The following is a 22,292-nucleotide window of genomic DNA, read 5'->3' as shown; positions in this document are numbered from 1 at the left end:
AACTGTAATGAGTCAAAAGGAACTTTCCTTTTGAATTTAATAATTACAGCTGGTTTCAGCTCGTACGTTTGATTAAAGACACTTTATCTCTTTCATTGTTATTTTAACATTTATACAGTGCTTTACATCTTCAAAGCACTCTGCTGACATTACCTTATTAATTCTTGCAAAGCTTAGATGCAATTTTCAGTGTGCTTTTGTATCACAGTGCCATTTTAATTGCTATTTAAAGCTGCATTAATTATAGTTATAATGGGTCATAAAAAGGAATATTTAGTAGGAAAGCCACTGTACCAACGATTTGTGTTGTACATTTCTTAAACTATAAAATATTTTGCTGTATGTGACACTTCAGATTTAGCCCAGTACTGAACTCTGCTGATGAGGATTGCAGGCCTGTCTTCCCCTGCTAGCATGGCACAGTGCAAAGAGAATATCAGTGATGTTCCCCCACTTGTTTTCATCGCTGTTGTATTGAGACTTTTTTCCCTGAACTTGCTGGGTGAAATGCAAATCATCACAAATAATATCACTGAGGTATCAGCACTCAAATGCCACCCTCTGAAGACAAGAACAGCACAGGAGCCCTGTCAGGCACTGGCCCTGCTTCCTCCCAAGCTGCCTCCAGGAGAACATAGCTGTGAACCCTTGCGAAAGCAGCGCTGTTTTCACAGGGCTACTCCTGAGCACAGTGCTTTTTGCCTGTGAACCACGTATAGTCAATTCTTGATGCCACAGTTAAATGTAGTAAGCTTATGTTTTTCTCATGTTTGCTTTTCAATTTCCAAAACATCAAACAAAATTTCAGTCATTAGGTATTTGAAGTTTTAGCTGTTACTATTTTTTGTTTAAGTTTCTTCCCATTATATAAACACACCCTGGAAATCACTGCAAGTTTCCTCAGATGTCTATTACTAATAACTATTTTTGCTAATCACAGAATTACATTTGTCAATTCTTGTCTTGCTGAAACCTACGTATAGCTCAAGTACATCACCTAGACTGCACAGCATCTTGGACCTGTCCCACCTATTTCACATATCTTTACAAGAAATGAAATACGGTTGTCAGAAAACGGCGTCAAGTGACCTACAGCATTTAATGTTAGCTTGCAGTGAAACCATTTCCTCATTGTTGGTGACTATGTAATTATGAATTCACAATTAAGCTTGAGTTCATGGGTGCTGATCATTTACAGCCACTGAAGTGAAGCTCAGAGCTCCTAAGTCACTGCAACGCAACAGGTTTACATAACCTCCCTTAAAGGTACATGGTGTGCAGAGGCATCTCTTGGCAATCCTTGCCTGTAGTTACAGGACAGCCACTCCTCTCTGTCACCTAGTAACTTTTTAATAGTCAACATCAACTCAGAGTTTCTGGGCTAGACTTTGATTTGTCAGTGTATGGAATACGGTACTTTTTAAAATGCTCTTTGGCTACAAAAACTAAATGGTGTAGTAGTCTTTACCAAGGACAACACTGTGTGGAAGTATTTGAGCAGAAAAGAAATTATAGTAGTATATTCTGAACATAGCATGGAAATGGCTGAAGGTAAGATTACAACTGCAGACAAATCAGGCCAGCTCCTGGAAAAAAATTGGCAACTGAACTCGCTAGTGAGAGATGTGCTTCTGAAAAGTGATCTGGATAATGAAGGTATCATGGAGTACACACTTAGACTGATGTCTTTAACAAAACAGCTGAGCAGATCTCTCAGCCAGCATCTGGAGAATGTTACGGCAAGTATTCAAGACACCTGGCAGTTGCTGAGTGCTTTGCACGACAAATACAAGGAATTGACTGCAAGTCCAGGCAAGTATGGAGGGACTTACCTGTAAGCAGAATGGACTGGGTATACTGGATGCTAAGTTCTACTGTGTGATGATACTGGGGGACCTTACTTTTGATTTTTTAGTATTTCAGTACTTGGTAATTTGTTAAACCAAATTCATATTTTGAGAATATCACACTGTTTTTTAGTCTGTTACATAAGGTTCAATATGAGACTCATAATTCTCATGATGTGAGGAAAAAAATATATATAAAATAAAATTAACGAAAAGGATTTTTTTCAAAGTTTTATGTATATTATACTTCAGTGGGTTTATCTTGGCTAGACACTAGATGCCCACCCAGCAACTTACTCCCCTTCCTCAACAGGACAGGTGGAGAAAATAAGATGGGAAACCTCATGGGTCAATATAAATACAGGAAAATCACTTAGCATTACCATCATGGACAAAATAGACTTGACTTAGGGGAAAAAAAATAATTTCATTTCTTTCCAATTGAAATAGATCTGGATAGTAAAAAACAAAGGGAAAAAATTCAAACCCCACCTTTCCCCCACCCCTCCTTTTTTTCCAGGCTCACCTTTGTTCCTTCGTTCCTACCTCCTCTAGCAGGGAAATGGGGCAGCAGTCAATCAATCCCTAACAGCTCTGCTCTGCCACTCACTCCTCACACTGTTTCATGCAGCACTGTGGATCCTTCCCACAGTTCCTGTCAGGAAAAGCTGGGCTCTCCACGAGCTGCAGTTCCTTCAGGGAATGCCTGCCTGCTCCAGTGAGGGTCTCCACAGGCTGCAAAGCAGATACCTGCTCCAGCCTGGTCTCCGTGGGCTGCAAGGGAACCTCTGCTCCATGCCTGGAGCACCTCCCCTTTCTTCTCCTCTGACTTTGGGTGTTCACAGGGCTGTTTCTCGCACTTTTTTTCCTCAGTCCTCACTGTTCTTCAGTATTCTTGCCCTTTCTTAACTATCTGCTCACAGAGGCAGCACCAGCTTTGCTGACAGGCTCAAGTCAGTCCTGCAGGCAGTAGGACCATTGCGGAGCTGGCTGGAACCAGCTGTGTGCAGCGTGGGCATGCACCACGGAGCCTGCCCCTGCAGCCCCCTGTGCCAGCACCCTGCCAGCAGACCCATATCGAGTCTACAGGCCTCTACAAGTAACAACGTTAAAAAGATGACAATAAAAGTGATAAAGACTGCTGCCATCTTAGTACAGAAAGCAAAGTGTTAGAAAAGAGATGGTGGTGGTGGTGGTAACTTAAAAGAAGGCTTATTTTGAGGTTAACCTTGTAACAGAATGCAAAAAGTGTCTTTCCTTGGGTAGTGTGAAGTTACAAGGCCATGTCTTTGCTTGGCTTTAGGCACTGCAGTATTAGAAAAGTCACATTCACAGTGCAGGAAAAGGCCATTGTTCTGAATGACCCCATTATCTTCAAATTAGATTTTAGGGAAGCTTAAAGAGCTGTATGATTGGTTTTGGGTTGGTTTTTTTTGTTTTGGTTTTTTTTTTCAGAGAATGCAAAATTCAGGGAGGAAACAGGTTAATTTTGGTAGTTTTGCCGAAGCTTGAACTTTGCTTTATAGTGAAGCTGGGAAGTGGTCTTTTACAACCTCTTATGCAAATGAACCTATGTCATTTCCAGTCCTTTTGTTTCATATTTCTCAGTCTTGTTAAGCTATTTAGAAGTTCTTCTCACTATTGCAAAAGTGTCCCTGGCAAAACAGCAGTACCTTAGAATAAACTTACGTTGTTTTTTGAACTACCAGTGGAAAAATATTTTAAAAATGTGATTGCTCCCCCCACAAATGTAGTCAAAATCCAATAACAAGCCATTTGGGAACTGGGAAATCAGTACAAAGGAATAATTTTTAGACTAAATTCAACCAAAAAAAACACACCAACCTTTATTCTGAACTGTACTCTTTGTAGGTTTAGATTAATCAGTTGCAAATAGGGATAAAAGTGAAGGGCCTGTCCAGATCGTATAACATGACACATTGATGAAACAGTATACTGTGTTTTCCTTCTGTGCCATTTTCTTATTTCTATTGACCCTCACTGGATTTAGCCTGCAAAACAAAGCTTTCCTGGATCTCATGCAGCAAACAGAAATAAAAAAGCAATTTTCCAAGGGGTTTGAAATATACATAACTAATGAAGACATGGGTCCAGTTTCAGAGATTGACAGTGTATGGTGAGGGGAGAGCTGAAAGTGATGCATCTGAAATCCTTGAAGGTAGTATCTGGAAGGATTCCTAAGAAAGGTGTTAGATAAAAAAAAACGAGGGATCACAAAATAGGTTAAAGATAAAACCTTACATGAATGGCACATAGTGATTGTGTGCTTTTTGTGCATCATTCTTCACCAAGTGTTTTCAGTTATATGCGCAAGCAACTTCCACCATTCCTATAATAGGTACAGATACAAACTGCTGAACTTCAGTATTATATATGTGCTGGTGTTTTGATATTATCCTCAATTCTCTGTAGCAAAAATTCAAAGCTGCTGAGCATGTTTAATATTGAGCCCATGCATGACAGCTTTGTTAAGACATCCATGTGTTAGAATCTTGTAGCATTCAATTTTAGGAAATATATATAATTATTGTTTAATTTTTAAGCTCTTCCTAAATGGATTTGACTATTATGTCCAAATTTCATGCTTTAGATTGATTGTCATTAAGCATTTAGCTGGTGTCTGATCATTAGAAAGGTGGTCATTAAAGTTGCCACAATAGTACTTTGACAAATACACAGTTGTACTTGGACAAGTACACAAAAATACTTGTCATTCAATTCAGTTCTTCAGAAATTGACTCAAATTGAATAGCAATAAATGCAAAAACACTAAATGAAAGCCAGGAAATAAATTGTGCTTCATGTATTGAATTGCACTACAGAATTAGGCAGAATTCATTAGGTACTTGTGTAAGAGCTTTCACATTTTTGGCTAGCTTTCTTAGCAAAATTCAATTGTTTACCTATTTTTTTGCCTTAGAGTACAATGGAACTGTAGATTATCTGCATGAAGTGAAGGCTTATTTGATCAATACAGTCTCACATCTTCAAGTGGCAGAAAATAAACTTTATGCTGCTCACTGCAGAGAAGATGATTCTCAGATCCAGACTGCTCAAAATGCTTCTAGAGAAACAGTGCATTGTTCTGAAGAAGCAACAGACTCTGTGCAAACATCTTCTAGTCCCAGTCAGCAATGCCAAAGAACTCCTTCCTTGAACAAGATGGAAAATCAAAATATTAATCAAATCCAGCCGAGTGAAACTGTAACAGTGGTAAAAGACATTGTTGCATCATTAGTTGAAAATATATCTGCTCAAGAACAGGACATTGGCAGCGAACCTCCAATGAAAAAAGAACACAGTGAACATAGACTACTAATGAGCTCTGTTACAGAGAAAAAAGAGTGCAGTGGAAAGGATAAACGTCATGGAGGTAGCTCCGTTACTGAAAAGTCGCCAGAATTGACTTTTCAAGATGCTCATACGAGCAGTGGGGAAGGCATTCTATCTGGGACAGCGGAAGACATTTATGACAGGGCTGTCACAAAACTTCTTGAACAGGAAAAAAATTCAGTAGTCAAAGACTCTTCAGAACAGGTCAAAAGTGAAGAACGTAGACTCACAAAGCAAATGGAAGACAGTAAAATGGAAACAAATCATGAGATTATTAGGAATGACCTAATTACCTTCACAGCTTCAGAACAAACATGTGATCTTACTGCTGTGACTCTTTCTATGAATGATTCAGAAGTACAGAAATCTAGGCACTGGATGAGCAAAGAGTAAGCATGTATTCTTTTCAGAAACAGGTGTACACAAATATTGCTTATTAGCACACTTACCAACATCTGCGGCCCAGAAACTCAATATGCATGTATTGAACAGCTGCTGGTCATGCACTTGATAGCAGTTTACAACTTAAGCATGCAATGAAGATCTTCCATTTGGTCTAAACTGTAACTTTCTATTTGATTGCATTTTTTTTGACAGTGAGGGACTGAGTCACACCCAGTAAAGTCAGTAACTCCCAAACAGTTGGAAATCAGTAGGAAATTACCCCAATTAGTCAGTTTTATAATAATTTGTAAGCTGTTCTGAAACAAGCTCAACATAAGCATTTTCATGATTTTCCCATCTATTCATAAACATATATTTTTATGAATGATATGCTTATGCTAGTGTAGCACATCGCTATAGTAAATTATTTAATTAAAAATACAAGATGCCACCCCACCCAAAATACAAAGAATAATATTTTATATTCTTCTTCTGCAGATTTCTAGTGGAAGAGAGTGGTAAAAGTAAATGTGAATTAGCTTGTTTTATTAAAGCCCCATCAACTGCTCTGGAGAATCTGAAGTGTAAGATAGTCAATGACACTAGTTCCTTGGTGGTGGATGATTCTGAGGAGCTGGTCAGCAATGTCATCAGTATTGAATGCACTGATTATGAGAAAACAATCCCTTTCCCTATCAACATTGCAATCCCATTTACTTCATGCTTCAGAGGAAGTTATCGGGAGATTATGGTGAAGTTGACTGATGTGAACTTTCAATCACACTACTTAACTCCTATTTCTTTGGAGGGATACCAAGGAAAACATAAGGTTGGTAACCTCTCATCTACACATTGTAAAAACATCATTCCAGGTTCCCATTTAAGCCTCTGTGGAGTTAGACAAGTGAAGTTGTCATTATTAAGCCATATTGCCCACTACGTGGGGTTAAACTGAGCTTTTGTTCCTAGTTTCTCAAGAACTAATTATCTTTGAAACCTAGTATTTAACAAGGTCTTTTTTTTTTTTTTTTTTCACTTGTAATGTTAAGGCTAGTTCTTAATCCCACAATACTAATGACTGAGTAATGGTTCATGACTTTTTCAATCAAGTATAATATGATTCAGTATTTGTTAAAAGTAAAAACTTAAGGGGAATTATTTTGCATTCAGATCACAGGGAAGTAACAAAATTCTGCATGTATGAGTCCAAACTCCATCTCAAAGAAACATAGGATGGTTCTTTTTTCAAATGCAGAATTGCATTGGGACAGATTCATCACCCAGTTTACGAGCTTGTTTCATTTTATCCCAGTCATACCCTGGAATATTAATGACATCATATGATAACTAGAGATCATCAGATACCTGGGCACCCAAGTGGCAATAATATTCAGTTTATTTTCATTTCACACCTTACTCTGGAATACTGTTGTCTTCTCAAAATGTTTATCTGCTGTGGAACACAGCTTCCTTTTCCTCCAGTGTACTCTAACTCCACATTTACTTTACACAGGAAACATTTGCGGAAGTGAAAATTTATCAGCTGGGTGTTTTTTCTGTGTTGTCATGCTTAAAGAAAGAAACATTTACTGTTCCAAAGGTAGGACTTTCAAAAAAGCTGAGCATGGATTGTAGAATCTCTTTCTGTTACCATCCAGAAACATTCAGTTCTCCAGCACCCATGCAGTTAAAGGTGAGCTTGAAATATGCAATACTTGTTCTATAAGTCTGTTATCTGATCAGCTCTGAAGCAAGAATGCCAATAATGTTAAAGGGCAACCTGTTCCATTATTCAGTCTATGAAAAGTGGTTGCAGCTCCACATCCTGTACACACAGCAAATGGTTTCCTGCCAACTTTGTTTAAACCACATAATATCATCAGTAGTCAACAACATCTCTACCTCAAAAGAAAAACCACCTACCTTTCTTTGATACACTTCAGAAAATATAGTTGTTTTCAATAATGACATAAGCATCAACGCCAGACTTCAACTGCTTGGCCCAGTGTTCAAGCTAATGGAGCAATTTTTCTCACCTGACCTTCATTATTGGTACTAGGCAGTGCAACAGAAGGTTTTGTCACCTCTTAATCTTAGGCTGAGAATAATTTCAAAATTTTCTTCAGTTATACTGTGTTTCTCCCTTACTCCACAAAAACATCGATTCTAAGGTACGGAGAAGGTAAAATTAACAGTGAAAAAAAATACAGATTCAAAAAATCTTAGAAAATTATCAAAATCTGAGGAAGCCCAGGAGTTTCAAAACTTGAACTCCAAGCAGGAACAAAACAATCAAAATTTTTAAGTCAGCAAAGGTTCCAGTTTTTGATGACTCTAAAGCACTTGGTTATGCATTGTATAAAGTGTTGATACTTTTGTAGGGTTGTTCCTTGGGTTACAGAGAGGGGCTTAATGCTTCTGTGATAGTCTGATCCAATTCCAAAAGAGAAATCAAGTTGTAAAAGAACAAGCATGTATGAAAAGATTTATTAATTTAAAAACTATTGAACAATTGCTTTCCATATTTAGATTCAGCCAGTTGAACCATCATTGGTTTCAGCATTGAAAGCAAGATACGATATGTACCACTCAGTGGTATCCACTAGTGCACTGGTTTATGTCCAGCATCCTTCAGCCCAACCGTTCAACAGATCTGTCACTATTACTCTACCCTGTCCTCCAAACCCAGAAAAAAAGAGGCAAGATGAGACAGAACATGCAAGAGCCATTAGTGCCACAGTAAAACGGGTTGCTACAGTATGCCATCCTCGGTAAGAACAATTTCACTACAAATTTTCAAAACATCAAAATTAATTAATTTTACCAACTTCTGATTAATTTTTTTTTGTATTAAAAATACATTAGTTCCTTAATAGTCTGCTATACTTAAGAAACAGTGTTAGAGCAAATCTGCATAATTCTCATGCTACAGCTTCACCAAGAAATTCACATAGCATTTGATGTATAATCTTCAAATATGCTGACCACTATATTTCTAGCAGAAGCCAGGATGAAAAATGCCTGTATTTTCTTCAGCAAGAAACACTCGGCCACTTTCACCAGAACCAAACACTGAACACAGAGAATAATCATGTCTCAAAGCTGCTGTGATCATTTTACAAGTCAGTGGTTTGGCTACCCTGGCCTTTGAATTTTCTGATCTCTACTTCTACACATTCTAATGGCTACCTGAATCAAAATGTATGGCACAATGGTCTGGAGTAGGTCAGTTTTGTGGTAAGTGCTGCATTAGATAAAGTCCCAGATTTTCCCAAAGCACTCACTACAAAGTTTCTAAATCTTAGGCCTTTTGTTTTTAAAAGCGTTAAAACATGGGGACTTCTAAAAATTTTGGTGGAAAAAAAGGCCAAAGCTGACCTCATTTGTTTTGAAAGTCAGCAAATTTAAAGATATTTTTACCATCTCGTGCAGGAAAAACAATGATCTGAACTTACCATTTGATTGTTGTCATTCCAGTTCTGCTACCATGGGCAACTCCAGGTTCAGGGAGGCTTAGTGGGATTTCTTGGTAGGGACTAGCTCTGTGGTGCCTCTGCTTTACATCATTAAAGACTTAGCTTAATCCTACTGTGCTAAACATTTATCTTTTTCAAAATTCATCTATATGCCAAGATTATGATTTTTTTGGAAATAAGCACGGTACAGATGGAGAAGGCAGACAATGTTCTAGCCTTCCATTTCTGAAAAACTTCTCAGATTATGCTTTTAAGAGCTCCACGCTCAGGCTGGTCTCTTAGACTAGACATCCATCTTAATCACAAACTTCAGGTTTGGGAAGGTTGCCCACGTTAGTCTATAGGAGATTCAGATTTCATCTCCTGCACCAGAAGCATTTAATAACGTGGCAGCACCCTTGCAGCATCTGTCTGTTCTTAATGCCAGTCTAAAAGGCACTTCAGACTCACAATCAAAGCACATTCATGAAAAGACCATCACTCTATTGCTTATTTCTATACAAATTCCTTAGAAATGATGTCAATATTTTCCTCTGTGCATAGGCTGATGCTGTATGCTTGAGAAAAGCTTAGGCTGTCCTGTCTGAAGTATTTTCATTTTTTGATTGTACATAGGGTGTATGCTTGAGGTGAATGGGTTATTCACATCCAGTTTTAAAAAAAACCCGAGAGGTGTGTGTAAGAGCTATGGACTTCTGTAAAAAAGCACTTCACGTTTCATTTATTAGGATAAATTAGCCAGAGAATGTCATGCCATAGTTGCTTGATTCTGAGTGTGATATCAAAGTAATCACCTGATTTGAAGAGAAGATTCTTTTATTTTCTCTCTTGAAAGATATAGTGGATAGCAGTCACGTCTTATTTTCTAAAATCCTTTGGGATCATTGAACAATATTTACTTCTGGAAGAAAAGGTGGGTTGGTGTTCTTCCTCCCCAATACCTACTTCTAAAGAATCTAAATCTTGATGAATGGCTCAAAACCAATCCATAATAATTACCGTACATAATAGATTAAGCTAGATTCATTTAGAAAGAAACCTGTCTTTTTTCCTTTCTTCCCTCTTTGTAGAGGATTGGGGAGTTGTGGGGCAGAGGCAGATCACTCTTAGCAATTGCATCACTTTACAGTTCCAGATGCAGATTTTTCAGCAAGGTGGGAAAAACACACGTAGTCATCAAGAAAAGCAGAAGGGAAAGCAGAGCTACAAATAAAAGTTAACTCCTTCTGCAGGATCTATTTTTCATTATATTTTTTCCTGTAATTCCTTGGCTTTCCAGGGCTGTGGGTGCTTCTGTGAGAAAAAATGGGGAGAATCCCAGTGATACTTTGAAATTATTAGGTCACAGAAACAAAGAAGAGGGGTGGAAGGTGTTCGATGATGTTATTGTCCAGAATGCACGGAATGGGCTGGTATCATTTGAACTAAATGAGCATTTAGAAAGGTAACGTATAAATAATTTAATACAATTTTATTTACTAAAATATTTACTTCCAAGAATATGGATCAATGGAAATCAGTAGAGTTAAGACATCATCCACTATTAATTATTAGCTTGCCAGCATCTCTTTCTTCCACTTTGCAGTATAAGTTCATTTAGTTATTACTCTTAACTACAGAAAATATAAATTTGTTTAAATATCTTTTCCTATAGACTGTACACAATGTAATATATACCAAACCTGAAAGAGGAAATGCAGATATTAATCTTACTTTGAAAATGTGATTTAGCTCTCTAACTACAAAACCATAATATTTTTTGGAACTTATTAGGAAATATTCCTTTACTTTCATCTAAAATTCATGTTATTTGAATTAATTGGTAGAGAGTCAATATACTCTACATTACAGAAACAGGCAAATTTCCATCCTTTCATATCTTGGAAATGAGAATAAAAAGGAGGTAGCAAAAGGTCTGTTGGACACTGAGCCCGGTATTATTTTGCATAATAAACTGTTAGCAGTTGATAAAATTATTTCAGATAGAGCTATTTATTTTCTTGCTTTTTTATTTTCTTTAATACAGCTTTGTGGTCATTCGCCTTTCGCTCCTCTTGGAAAACACATATCTTCTCCTCTTTGCTCAGGCTCTAGAAAAAGGTCTTTGTAGCACAATGGCTAATGTGATACTGTATCGGAAAAGAGAAAACCCATACAAAATAGTAGTTTTGCTATCTGCATCCAAAGAACTGGCCGGTGAACTTCAAAAACTCCATGAAGGGGGCTACTTTGGTCCCCCAGAACCTACGCAGCAGTTCCCATTAAGAGAAGGAGAGCAGGTTCATTTTAGATTTAGAGGAAATATTTTTGCTTCAGGTAAGCAATAATTCATGCATGGGGGTGAACACTAACAATTACCTCAGCTATTCAGAAATACTGTATGGGAGCGTAAGTAGATTGTGGTTGATCACAGCACATTTAGTTATTTCAGTGTTTTATTTCTTGTAATTAAGCGCTTAGAACTACATGGGAAACTGCTACAACTGAAAAATAAAATGTACTAGTTTAACAAGATCCCGAGCAACCTGCTTTAGGTGACCCTGCTTTGAACAAGGGGGTTCAACAAGATGATCTTCAGAGATCTCTTCCAACCTCTGCCATTCTGTGAAACTTGGTCCTCAGAAACAGCTGATATTTTATCTCTTATTTCAAAAGGGCAGGTTTCCATCATTGGCTTTTTAACATAAAGAACATTTGATAGCAATTAAAAAGATTCCAGACAAAAAAGAAACACTCCGATATTTTATCTGTGTAATTTCACTTAAGGTGAGGAAGATCAAACATTGAAATCCAGGGCAAAATGTTTCTTTTTGCGAGTTGCACTATGAATTGAGGTGATGATAGAGTTGTTCTGCTGTTTCAATCAGCAGCCTCAAAAATTCCATGCAGTGGGTGCCGCCATTCAGGGATTTGCTTAAAGAGAAAAGAGGTAAGAAGCCTCAAAAACATTTTCACCCCAAATTATGTATAGACTATTCTGTCAGTTTTGGAAAGAATATGTAAGTATATATTTGGGTCTCTGAACATTTTCTACATAAAGTCTCCAACTGAAAATTTCATTTACCCTAAAGAAAGGATTATTCTTCAAAAAGAGAAGTCTCCAGCCCCCAAGGAATGCCTGCTCATATATGCAAAGGTAGCATATATAGATGTATCAATTAAAACGGAACTACAATGCCTAAAGTTGCACGTAAATCTCTGCCTCAATTAATTTTGTCGTTACAGATAGACACATATCCACCCTGAATAACCAGAAAGCATATACTTGTAATTCTATTCACAACACCATTTTATTTTTATTTCTCTGTGTTACATACTTCATTCCCTTCAGTGTTCCTTACTTTTCAACTTGTAGCACAGCCTTCACTGCTTATTCCTTATGCCAACAATTCAAGGGCTTAGAAAAATCACGAAATTATAAAGACATTTGAACTACTGAAGCAGACTGGCAGGAATGTTTGAACATCAGATGTTCAATGTAAAATAATAACAGTGATAAAGAACAGCTGAATTATGTGAATAACTATTTGACTGACCCTAATGAATTGCTTTAAATGCACACATCTAAATACTGTGTAATTTTTTTATATTTTTTTTTATGGACTCCAGAGAATGGAAAAGATTTTGGAAAAGTCTACAGGCTAATTTTTCATTCACAAAGAAAACCCAGGCTGGAGCTCCAAATTAAAGAAGTGGATGAATTCGGTAACCACAGTTCACCTCATTACAAAGGAACAGCAGTGTTTTATAAAATTACCAGAGAGATGATAACAAAGAAATGGGAACAGCCATTGCTATATGGTGAATATCGACACCAATCTCCGCTGTGTAAATTAGCACTAACATTACCAAAGGTGGGTTTCTCACTTGATAATGTTAGAGATCTTTTCCTTTTTCCCTTACCACATATTTATTAGGCAAGAGGATTTTGGTATGATTTAGGTCTTACAGATACACACGGATCTCTGATGGAGCAGTTCTGGTCCATCAGCAATGTACAAACATCTCAGAATTTCTCTTAGCAGGTGGGAGGGACCCTCATCAAGCATGAAGATGGAAAAGAATTGTTTAGCAGAAGTTTTTCATACTTTTGCTCTCCCTAAATAGTATGGCCCTAAGAAATTATGACTTAAGTTTCACAAGGTGTATATTTCCTGTATCGTTGTCTTGGGAATGCAGAATTGCAAAACGTAAAAGCATTAGACGGTTCATGTAACTTTTCTTTCTCCTATCACTTGATTCTCCTATTATGCCTGATAAGGCTCCACAATACAGCCACATGGGCATTTATCTCCATCTCTGGTGAAAGCCATTGCTGCATAAATTAATCTTTAATATTCCTGCAATGAAATCTCTTTGTAATCTTTTCAAAGTTGCCTAGGTATCAGCCCCCTATGTTGTACAGAATTCTGCCACTAGACTACTGCTATCAAATTTACATACATTTTAATATCAAAATATGTACCGTAACTCTTGGTCTAAATATCCAGTGACAAGCAGTAGCATCTCTCTCTTTTTGATTTTAATTGACTTCACCCTTCCTTAAGCTGTCACCTGCAAATACATCTTTTATTTCATAAGCATACCTCTTGATTTCTCTCTCATCTCCATTCTCCCAATTAAAAATTAAGAATAAGTAACAACTGCAGATCTTAAGAGGATATTTCTTTCGGTGACAATCTCTGTATAAAATGTAAGGTTGTTTTTTTTTTTAAATCACATGCTTTCAAACACTTTGCTTTTCCACAGGGTGAGCATTCCAAGTGCAGTATTCACAGAGAGGGAAATACAAACTCTTGAGGTCCAGTGAGATGATTTAAAAAAATATATATAAAAAAATCTGCAGCATACCCTAGGCATCAGCTAGTCCTCTTCCATCCACCTGCCTAGCTTCCATCCTGTTGTTCCACTTGATTTAATCTTACTCATAAGAAGAATAAGACTTAAATGATTGAACTACATTTGTATTAAACCACAAAGGTACTTATCAAGTGTCTTAGATTTGGGTTGGTATATATGGTCTATTACTATACATGTTAGTCCTTAAAAGTTCTATTCAGACTTTTCAGGACATAAATTTCTGACTACCCCTTTTCTCCTACTAAATTTGAGGCCACGTTCCCTCTTTTTTCAGTGAGGCCCAGATCTTGAAGTCTGGGAAGTCTGTATAAGTGTGTGAGGATATATATTATATGTGGCTACACAATAGCACCCAGCCTACTCATGTAAATGGAAATAAACGAAAGAGCTATATAACATGATTATTGCTGGTAAATTAGAAATTAAATCATACCCTAGGAACAAATAGTGATAGCCTTTGGGAATATTTTCTTTACATCTATTTTTTGAGTAGTGGCTCTACTTTCATCTGAACCAGTTCAAGCATAGAGCACCTAAGTCTGATGCACAAAAGGTCTGCTTAGAGAGACAGAATTATCGTACCACTTCAGAAAAGAAGTGCCACAGCATCTTGCAAATTATTTTTCTTTTGCTTCTGGTAAATATATTTTAGGAGGTCCATTTCAAAGGAGTCACAATCTTCATTAAATGCAAATATTAGGAAAAAAAGCAATCAAAATGCTTGAAAACATTTGCATGTTGATAACTTTTTCATGATGTGATTTGTATTTTCCAACATGGACTGAAATACTAATCTATAGAATGAAGAACAGCATCAAAATAAAATCTTCCCCTATGTTGCAAGTCATCTTAGTACAAAAAATGTTATATTTTGCTATAGTTGATGAACCCTACTTTATGATTTATCTTCCTTCCATGCAGTGTAATAATTTAAAATTGATAATACCTAAATTAAGGGGGTTTTAATAGAGAAGAAATATTCATTAATAATTTAGCTAGTTCAATTTTAATCTTTTTGAAGAATTATGAAACAGCAATGACGCTGATTATTAGACTTTCATGACTAATTAGTAAGTTAAATACAACATAGCTTACTATTGGTATATAAATACACAAGGCAAAAGGGAATTTCACCCACACTACTATCTAATGATATGTAACACTCATTAACACAAAATAACAACATTGTTCACTCTTTTGCTCTTCATACCTTCTTCTAGCCAAGTAAAGAATTCCATACTGAACAAACTCACAGAAATTTTAAAAACAAAAAAAAAATGTTCTCTTTCGGCTTGTTTGCTGGCTGAAAGATAAGAGAAAGTAGGAAAAAGCAGCTGGTTTTCCCAAGGGAAGATGGTTACTAGCAAAGTCCTACACAGATCCACACTTAACATAATTATTCAAAAATTTCTGATGAATAAGTGAAATGTCTGATGACATTATGAAATGTCATCAGAGTACTAAAGCTATCTGAAGAATCACAGAATATTGAACTAGAAAATAAACTAGGTAATTTAGGTTCAATAAGTGATTTTATACTGATAGACTCTAAATTACCTATTACCACTCAAAAAAAATTAAAAATCTTAATTATGTTGCTTTCTGAAAACTTCCAGAGCATTCAGCAGAGAATAAAAATATAAGCAGAAACTTCCAAATTATTAGAGAACAAAACCGAAAACAAGACTATGCCATATATCTATGAGGCGCTCACATCATGACTGTACTCTTCAGTTGTGGCCACAGAACTCAGAAAGAGGATTTGAAAGAAAGGGAAGGAAAGGTATCAGAAGCACATAGTGGGTTCTAGGTGGAGAGACAGTACATTGATAATGCTTCAGGCAGTTTTGACAGAAGTGGAAATATCATATGCACATATTAATATTATAGAGAAACTGAAAAAGGGACTGTTATATCCCCTTTATCAGGATATAAGAACAATGATGTTGGTAAGTGCAGGTGCAACCAGTAATATAAAATAACGTACTTTTTACACATAGAAATAATCAGAACATGAACTCATTTTCCCAGGATATTTGCAGCAGTTAAAAATGTGTTTGAGTTAGAAAAGAAATTGACTGAAAGGCAGAACCATCTATTAAACACAATGATTCAGATGCAATTTAATGACAGAGCAATGAAATGGAAATTCTAATTACTTAATGTATCTTATTGTATGTTCTGAAATTATTAACAGTGATGAAAGCACTGACAATAAAAATCAACGTAACTTTTATCCTGGTTTTACTATCCACGATTTGGTCAATATACATGAATCAGATATATTTTCACATTTAGGTGAGCTTTCTAATGAATAAAAGAAATGGAAGGAAATAGTTAAAACTGGGTGAGAAAACACAGTTAGGGAGACATTTACTGCCCTAATTATACAACTGCACTAGCCATCTGTGAAACACAACTTCTATTTACCACTTCATTAAAGTACAAGTCTTGTGTTAGTGTTCATATAACATGAACAGAGACTGGCACTGTCCATAGCTAGTCATATGCTGATGCTATTAATATATATTGCCAAAGCACCAAATACATCTGACCAAATTCACGTGCATAGACACACACTCAAGTGATGATCCTTCAATTTTGCTAGTTTCTATCACATGTATACTGCTACCGTACAATGATTAAGCTGCCACAAATCTCTCAAGCATATCAAAACATGACTCTTAGCATTCATATCTGACTCATTGATAATTCTGGGTTGTTTATAGTATTGTGCACACCGACACAGCTGCTTGCAGAATTCCAGTTGTCACAGTACTCTCCAAACTACCAAGCTGCAACAAGGTTTTTTACCATGTCATACCAGCATACTCTTCATATCAGTCTCTCTGCTGCCTTCTCATCTCGCCTCATCCAGGGCATGTGTTCTCTTTTCTTCTGCTTCTTTTTCCCTCTGCTTCTTCCTCGGCTGCTCTCTCTTCATTGGCTCCCAACCACTTAACCAGCCACAGCTGCACCTTATCTACATTGGCCAACCCACCACCCCTGAAGCCAACCCCCAGTTGTATATTATCAATGCTAATTAACCCAGCTGCATTCCTCTACACTTCCTCTTTTTTTTTTTAAAGATTTCATACCTTATGTTTTTAACAGTCATTACAACCCTTTTACAAATAAATTTTTCGTACAGTCCTCTATAACTCCTCTACAAATCCCCCCCTTTTTTTTTTCTTTTTAATATTTCATACCTCATGTTTTTTACCAACCATCACAAACTTTTTACAAATAAACTTTTCGTACAGTTTGGACAACTTGTCCCTGAATTCCTTCTTCACTTTTATCTTGGGCTTTTCAGCTTCTGCAGGTTGATCACCTTTCTTAGCACCTGGGATTTTGTTTTCTTCAGAGGGGGGTTGTGATGAACTTATAGTGCCTTGTCCTTTCACCTCTCGGGTCACACTGGACAGTAACCTGAGTGAGCTTTCAGCAGCAACAGATCTAGAATACAGTGCTAACACATCACTCTGTGTACTGAAAAACTTCTTAACATCCTTGTGGTGGCCCATTTCTTCTTCAACTGGAGACACCTTCAATGAGCACATAAACACTGGCAAGAATACCACCAGGCTGAGCAACAGCAGCAACAGTGGGAGCCGCACGCTGCACCGCACTGCTCCCATGCCTTCCTCTGGCACGGCCATCGCCACTGTCTGGCCAGACCTGCTCTGGACCCGCCACCACTGTGGGCTACTGCCACATCTGGCCATGTACTCCACCACTATCACCCATTACCCTCAGTCTCTTAACTCCACAGCAGTCAGGCTTTCTTCTTTTTAACCCCAAAGGCTCACCTTTCCCGGTATCTGATCCAGATCCCCAGGCTCTTCCCACCTATCCCAACGTGATCTGGATCACAGGCTATCCCCACCTGTCTCCGCTACATTGAGTCACCGCCATTACTGTTTCAAACATCCCCCAGCACAGCCTCACTGCTGTCACTGCCCATTACACTCAGTCTCATAATCTGAAGGACCTCACACAGGGCACCAATTGTCACGGCACTCTCCAAACTAGCCAACTGCAACAAGGTCTTTTACCATCTCATACCAGCATACTCTTCATGCTAGTCCCTCTGCTGCCTTCTCATCCCACCTCATCCAGGGCATGTGTTCTCTCTTCTTTTGCTTCTTCCTCAGCTGCTCTCTCTTCATTGGCTCTCAACCACTTAACAGAACCAGCCACAGCTGCACCTTATCTAAATCAGCCAACCCACAGCTGTATATTATCAATGCTAATTAACCCAGCTGCATTCCTCTACATCACAGTAAGACGCTCATGTCTTAATAGTTGACTCTAAGTTGTAGCATTGTTGATGGACTTCTCAGTTGCTCCCAGTATGCTGGGGGAAGCATTTCATATGGGAATAAAATCTCTAAACCAGCAGTAAATGTAGGGCAAGAACAGAAACAACTATTTATATTTCTACTATGCTGTTGAGTTAACAAATATCTTAAGTTTAGTTTAACCATGTTAACAGATTAGTTTTAGTACACACGAGGTCAGACACTCAGTGTTGCCAGTAACAATAGAAATTTTCTTAGCGAAATGAAATTGTTGGTGCTTTTTTGGCCTTCCCCCCCCCCCCCCCCCCCCCCGGTAAAGTTAGAACCATCCACGAATCCACAATGTCTGGTTTTGGCTGTGACAAAACACATTGAATCTTTTTAAGGCAACCATTCTGACTACATTTTCACTTTTTTCTGTAAAATTGCCACCTAAATTTCCCTTGAATTGTGGAGAGAAAACAGTAACAATGTAGATTATAGACACTTTTTATATGTACGTGTCCACGTTATCCACTCTCTTACAAATATATTTCTGACAGTGGTCAAAGCAGTGTTTGTTTACATTGTATGTAACCTTTCACATCAGGTTTTAGTTTAAATATGACTTGTACAGAAGTAAGCTGATCTTCACTAATGATTCCTATTTGTGGAGTTTTCATTTCCTTAGCATTGGAAAACACCGGCTGGTCAAATCTGTTATTTTCAACACAAGTTAAATACAGTGAATTAGGTTATGATGTCAAGTATGTGTGTGCGTATCAGTAATATTTCTACTGATTTCAAAGCAGTTGTATTGATATGAAACTGCGTTAAAGAGTTTAAAAGGTTCATTTCTCCTTTTCTGCCTGTCCTGTTTGATATGCTACTAGAGTCTGGTCATGTCTGAGAAGTCCATTTGACAGGGCACCGCAGTATTACTGCCTGAAATCAGAATGCTTTGCAAAAAGAGATTGTTGTAATACATACAAGCATTATCAAATTACTATTTTACTGAAGCTTTATGTCTAGTGACTGTCTAACAGCAAAATAACATGTGATCCTCTGCTTCAGAAAGTCAGTCACTTAGCTAATTGAAGCACCTTCCAGACTAGAAAACTGCTTTGACTGCTGAGTATTTTACTTATGCTGTGAACAAGAACAGTAGGACCACATGCCAGTGCAGCTGAACCATGGGTGAATTTAGTGCTTCACCAGAGATATTTGATATTTCAAGGCCGATTTAATGTTTTAGATCTAATGCATTTTATATTATTACACTATTTCTAGACAATACTCATTTTCAATTCTTACCATTTTTTACTACTATTTTAGCATTAAGTACCATAAAGTCGTTCAGATTAAAGTCAATGCATGGGTAATAGAGTTCATCTAGAATAACTTTGAAAATCTCATACAGACCTTTGAGGAGCTAAATTCTCATTAATGAATGAAAATAAATTTAAATATAAATGCATAATCAAACGAAGCCAAACAAATCTGTCTTGGAAGGAAAATAATGCCCCCTTGTGGAAAAGCTTTATATTCCCTTTATTTCGAGGGATTTTTTTAGCCGTGTTATGCTATCTTCACACTAGGGCGGGCCCAGTGACAGAATTGCTGCATAAGCACTTAAGACGAGGCACATTCAGCTCTCAAGATGAGCACAGCACAGGATGGTTCTGCACTGCCAAGCAGTGTGTGTGTGCGTCCTGTGCACACTGAGCCCCCCTACCAAGATGTGCAGGCCTGATGAAAAGGTGTTCAGTTCACAGGTGAATAAGAAACAGTTATGATTATATCGATCTTTTGGATGTGTAGCTCAGTACATATGAAATACTCCAAATACTGAACAATATATAAAGTCTGTGTTATAAAACTATTTAAGATAAGCTCAGCAAGGCTCTGGCAAACTATGCCCAGCAGGAAAAGGAGAATAATTTATCCAGTCAGAGTTTCATGCTTTTAATTCATAAATGGAAAACAGAAGCTCAGTGAATAAACCTGGAGCAAGCCTCACAGAGAAAGCTGTGCATAAACAGCCATAAACATGAATGTGCATGAGGAAAGTAACATGGCCACTAAAAGAGGACAATTACAACTTTTAACAAAAAGAATTGCTGAATGTCAAATTAATCTCTTCTTGTGCTCAGTGCTTATGGAAGTAATTTCTTATTCTATGTGGAGTAGGAAACAACAGTAAAGCCCACAAGAATTTTCTCTTTCTCAGTCATAGGGAAAAAGGACAAAGTATTTTGAATATTTATATTATATATCCATATATTATATTGATTATTATATTTAATAATCCAGTGCCTAGAGGAAGAAACAGGAAAAATTCTATACTTTCTAATGGAGCTTGTCTTTTGAATTCTGATCTTTAGTGATTTTTAATTAAAAGTTGAAATATGTAAAATGAATAATTATGGCTATAAACAGTAAGATTTCTAGACCTAACAAAAACTACTGTATACCTAGAAAGTCTCATTTTTCCTGAAACAGTACGATATGCACACAATTATAGTAACAACACAGAGACAGCAAGGCAAAGTTAATGCAGTATTCAAAATTAGAATCCACTTCATATAAAAGGATTCCATACAGATTTTCTGTATGCTCACATTTATACACCACTCATGACATAATGCTACTGATCAAACATTTGTAAAATTGCATAAATTATAAGCATTTTAATAAAAGATTAAATAAACATCCATTTGGTATAAACAGACTTAGTTTCATTATTTTAATAACTGTATACTGATTTATGCCTGCTGATGGTGTTAATTGGTTTTCAATAATGACACAAATCTGCTATGTAGGAAGAGCCAATCTCAAATGCTGATTTACTGCAATCCACTCCCATATCCTATGCCTCATCCCTTACTCATTTAGTAATTTTGCTTTCCTCAACACAATATCTTTGATAGCAAGAAAAGTTGATCAACCGTCCAAGAAGCACAAAAAGAATTTCTTCTGATTCACCAGGTAAGAACACATACCTAAAATATTAATATAAATAAAAATTATAGTTATATTTGCTATTATTTTTTTTTAAATGCCAAGATATGTTTCAGCTGTAACTGACATTTTTAAATGCCATATTCAAGAACCAAAGTAGTTAATGTGTTAAAAGGTATTCAAGGAAAAAAGAAAGTGATCTGCTCACTGGGAAATTCAAATAAAGATAATATGGTGGTGGGGTGCTTGAACAACGTATAATTTTCTGTATAAGGAGATTCAGTTCATACTGGAACGCTTCAGTATAACTGATTTATCAGTTATAGGAATTGCCCAAACCCTTTTATTTTATTGCTAGCTTTTCCCATGCAGTTCCAAAAGTTATAGATTATTGCTGAATCTGTTCTTAATTGACTTCATGTTGTGGTGCAGTTACCAAAAATTGAATTAGAAACAAGAAGAGATGGTATTTCCATTAAAGTTAAAAAAAAACCCAACAAACAAACAACAAAACATAATTAGTTGGGGTGTTCACTCACTAAACCTTCAGCTTTAGAAAGCTTTGCAAAAGAAAGAATTACATAGCAGAAGAATAATGTTCTTAATCTATTTATTTTTACCTTTCAGAGGCCATATGGGACAACTTGCTATATTGGCTTGCAGAAGAGCTTGCAGAAGATAATACATCATTGCTTGCTTTGTGCTTACCTGTTCGGCGGAGCGTACTTCAGCTTGTTAGGCTGAAGTGCCCTGATAATTTAACACACCAGATCTATGAGCTGCTCTGCTGCTGGAAAAAGACCCTTCCAAGGTCAGCTGATAAACACCAGCTCCTGTCTCACTATTTGCGGAAGAGTGGCAGAAGTGATCTTTCAGAAGAACTTAGGTTTAAGTGGCAAAATAAAGTGTTCACTTGACAGAATCACTGGCAACTAACAGCCCAGTTTATCTTCTTTCCTGTTGAAAGGTGTGAATATTTCTGTGATATCTTTGGATGCACAAGTGACAGTGATACCAGTCAGGGATAAACCTGCTTATTTCATGTGTTACTTTGCAACTCCAAAGTATAATAGCAATGTCCTTGCTTGGTAAAAGTAAACATTTCTTCTGTGGAAAAATGAGACATT

The 22,292-nt window shown here is 37.0% G+C and overlaps 1 protein-coding gene across 1 annotated transcript; it reads left to right on the top strand.

The window, feature by feature from the left end:
* The first annotated feature begins 1,535 nt into the window (after window positions 1-1,535).
* On the top strand, window positions 1,536-22,141 carry DTHD1 (death domain containing 1). Its single transcript, XM_027795110.2, has 10 exons — window positions 1,536-1,834; window positions 4,691-5,590; window positions 6,084-6,414; window positions 7,099-7,278; window positions 8,115-8,356; window positions 10,341-10,505; window positions 11,088-11,377; window positions 12,671-12,915; window positions 21,135-21,192; window positions 21,793-22,141. The coding sequence occupies exons 1-10, from the start codon at window positions 1,536-1,538 to the stop codon at window positions 22,080-22,082; spliced, it is 3,000 nt and encodes a 999-aa protein (XP_027650911.2). The 3' UTR covers window positions 22,083-22,141.
* The last annotated feature ends 151 nt before the right edge of the window (window positions 22,142-22,292 follow it).

The sequence above is a fragment of the Falco peregrinus genome, chromosome 2 (genome assembly GCF_023634155.1).
Source record: "Falco peregrinus isolate bFalPer1 chromosome 2, bFalPer1.pri, whole genome shotgun sequence".
Lineage (NCBI taxonomy): Eukaryota > Metazoa > Chordata > Aves > Falconiformes > Falconidae > Falco > Falco peregrinus.
This window is presented reverse-complemented; position numbering and strand designations above follow the sequence as displayed.

Excerpts from the sequence above, each read along its gene's own strand:
- DTHD1 (XM_027795110.2), top strand. The coding sequence starts at position 1,536 with ATGGAAATGGCTGAAGGTAAGATTACAACTGCAGACAAATCAGGCCAG. Across the intron at positions 10,506-11,087 it reads CTAAATGAGCATTTAGAAAG|CTTTGTGGTCATTCGCCTTT; the intron begins GTAACGTATAAA and ends TCTTTAATACAG. Across the intron at positions 11,378-12,670 it reads AGGAAATATTTTTGCTTCAG|AGAATGGAAAAGATTTTGGA; the intron begins GTAAGCAATAAT and ends TATGGACTCCAG.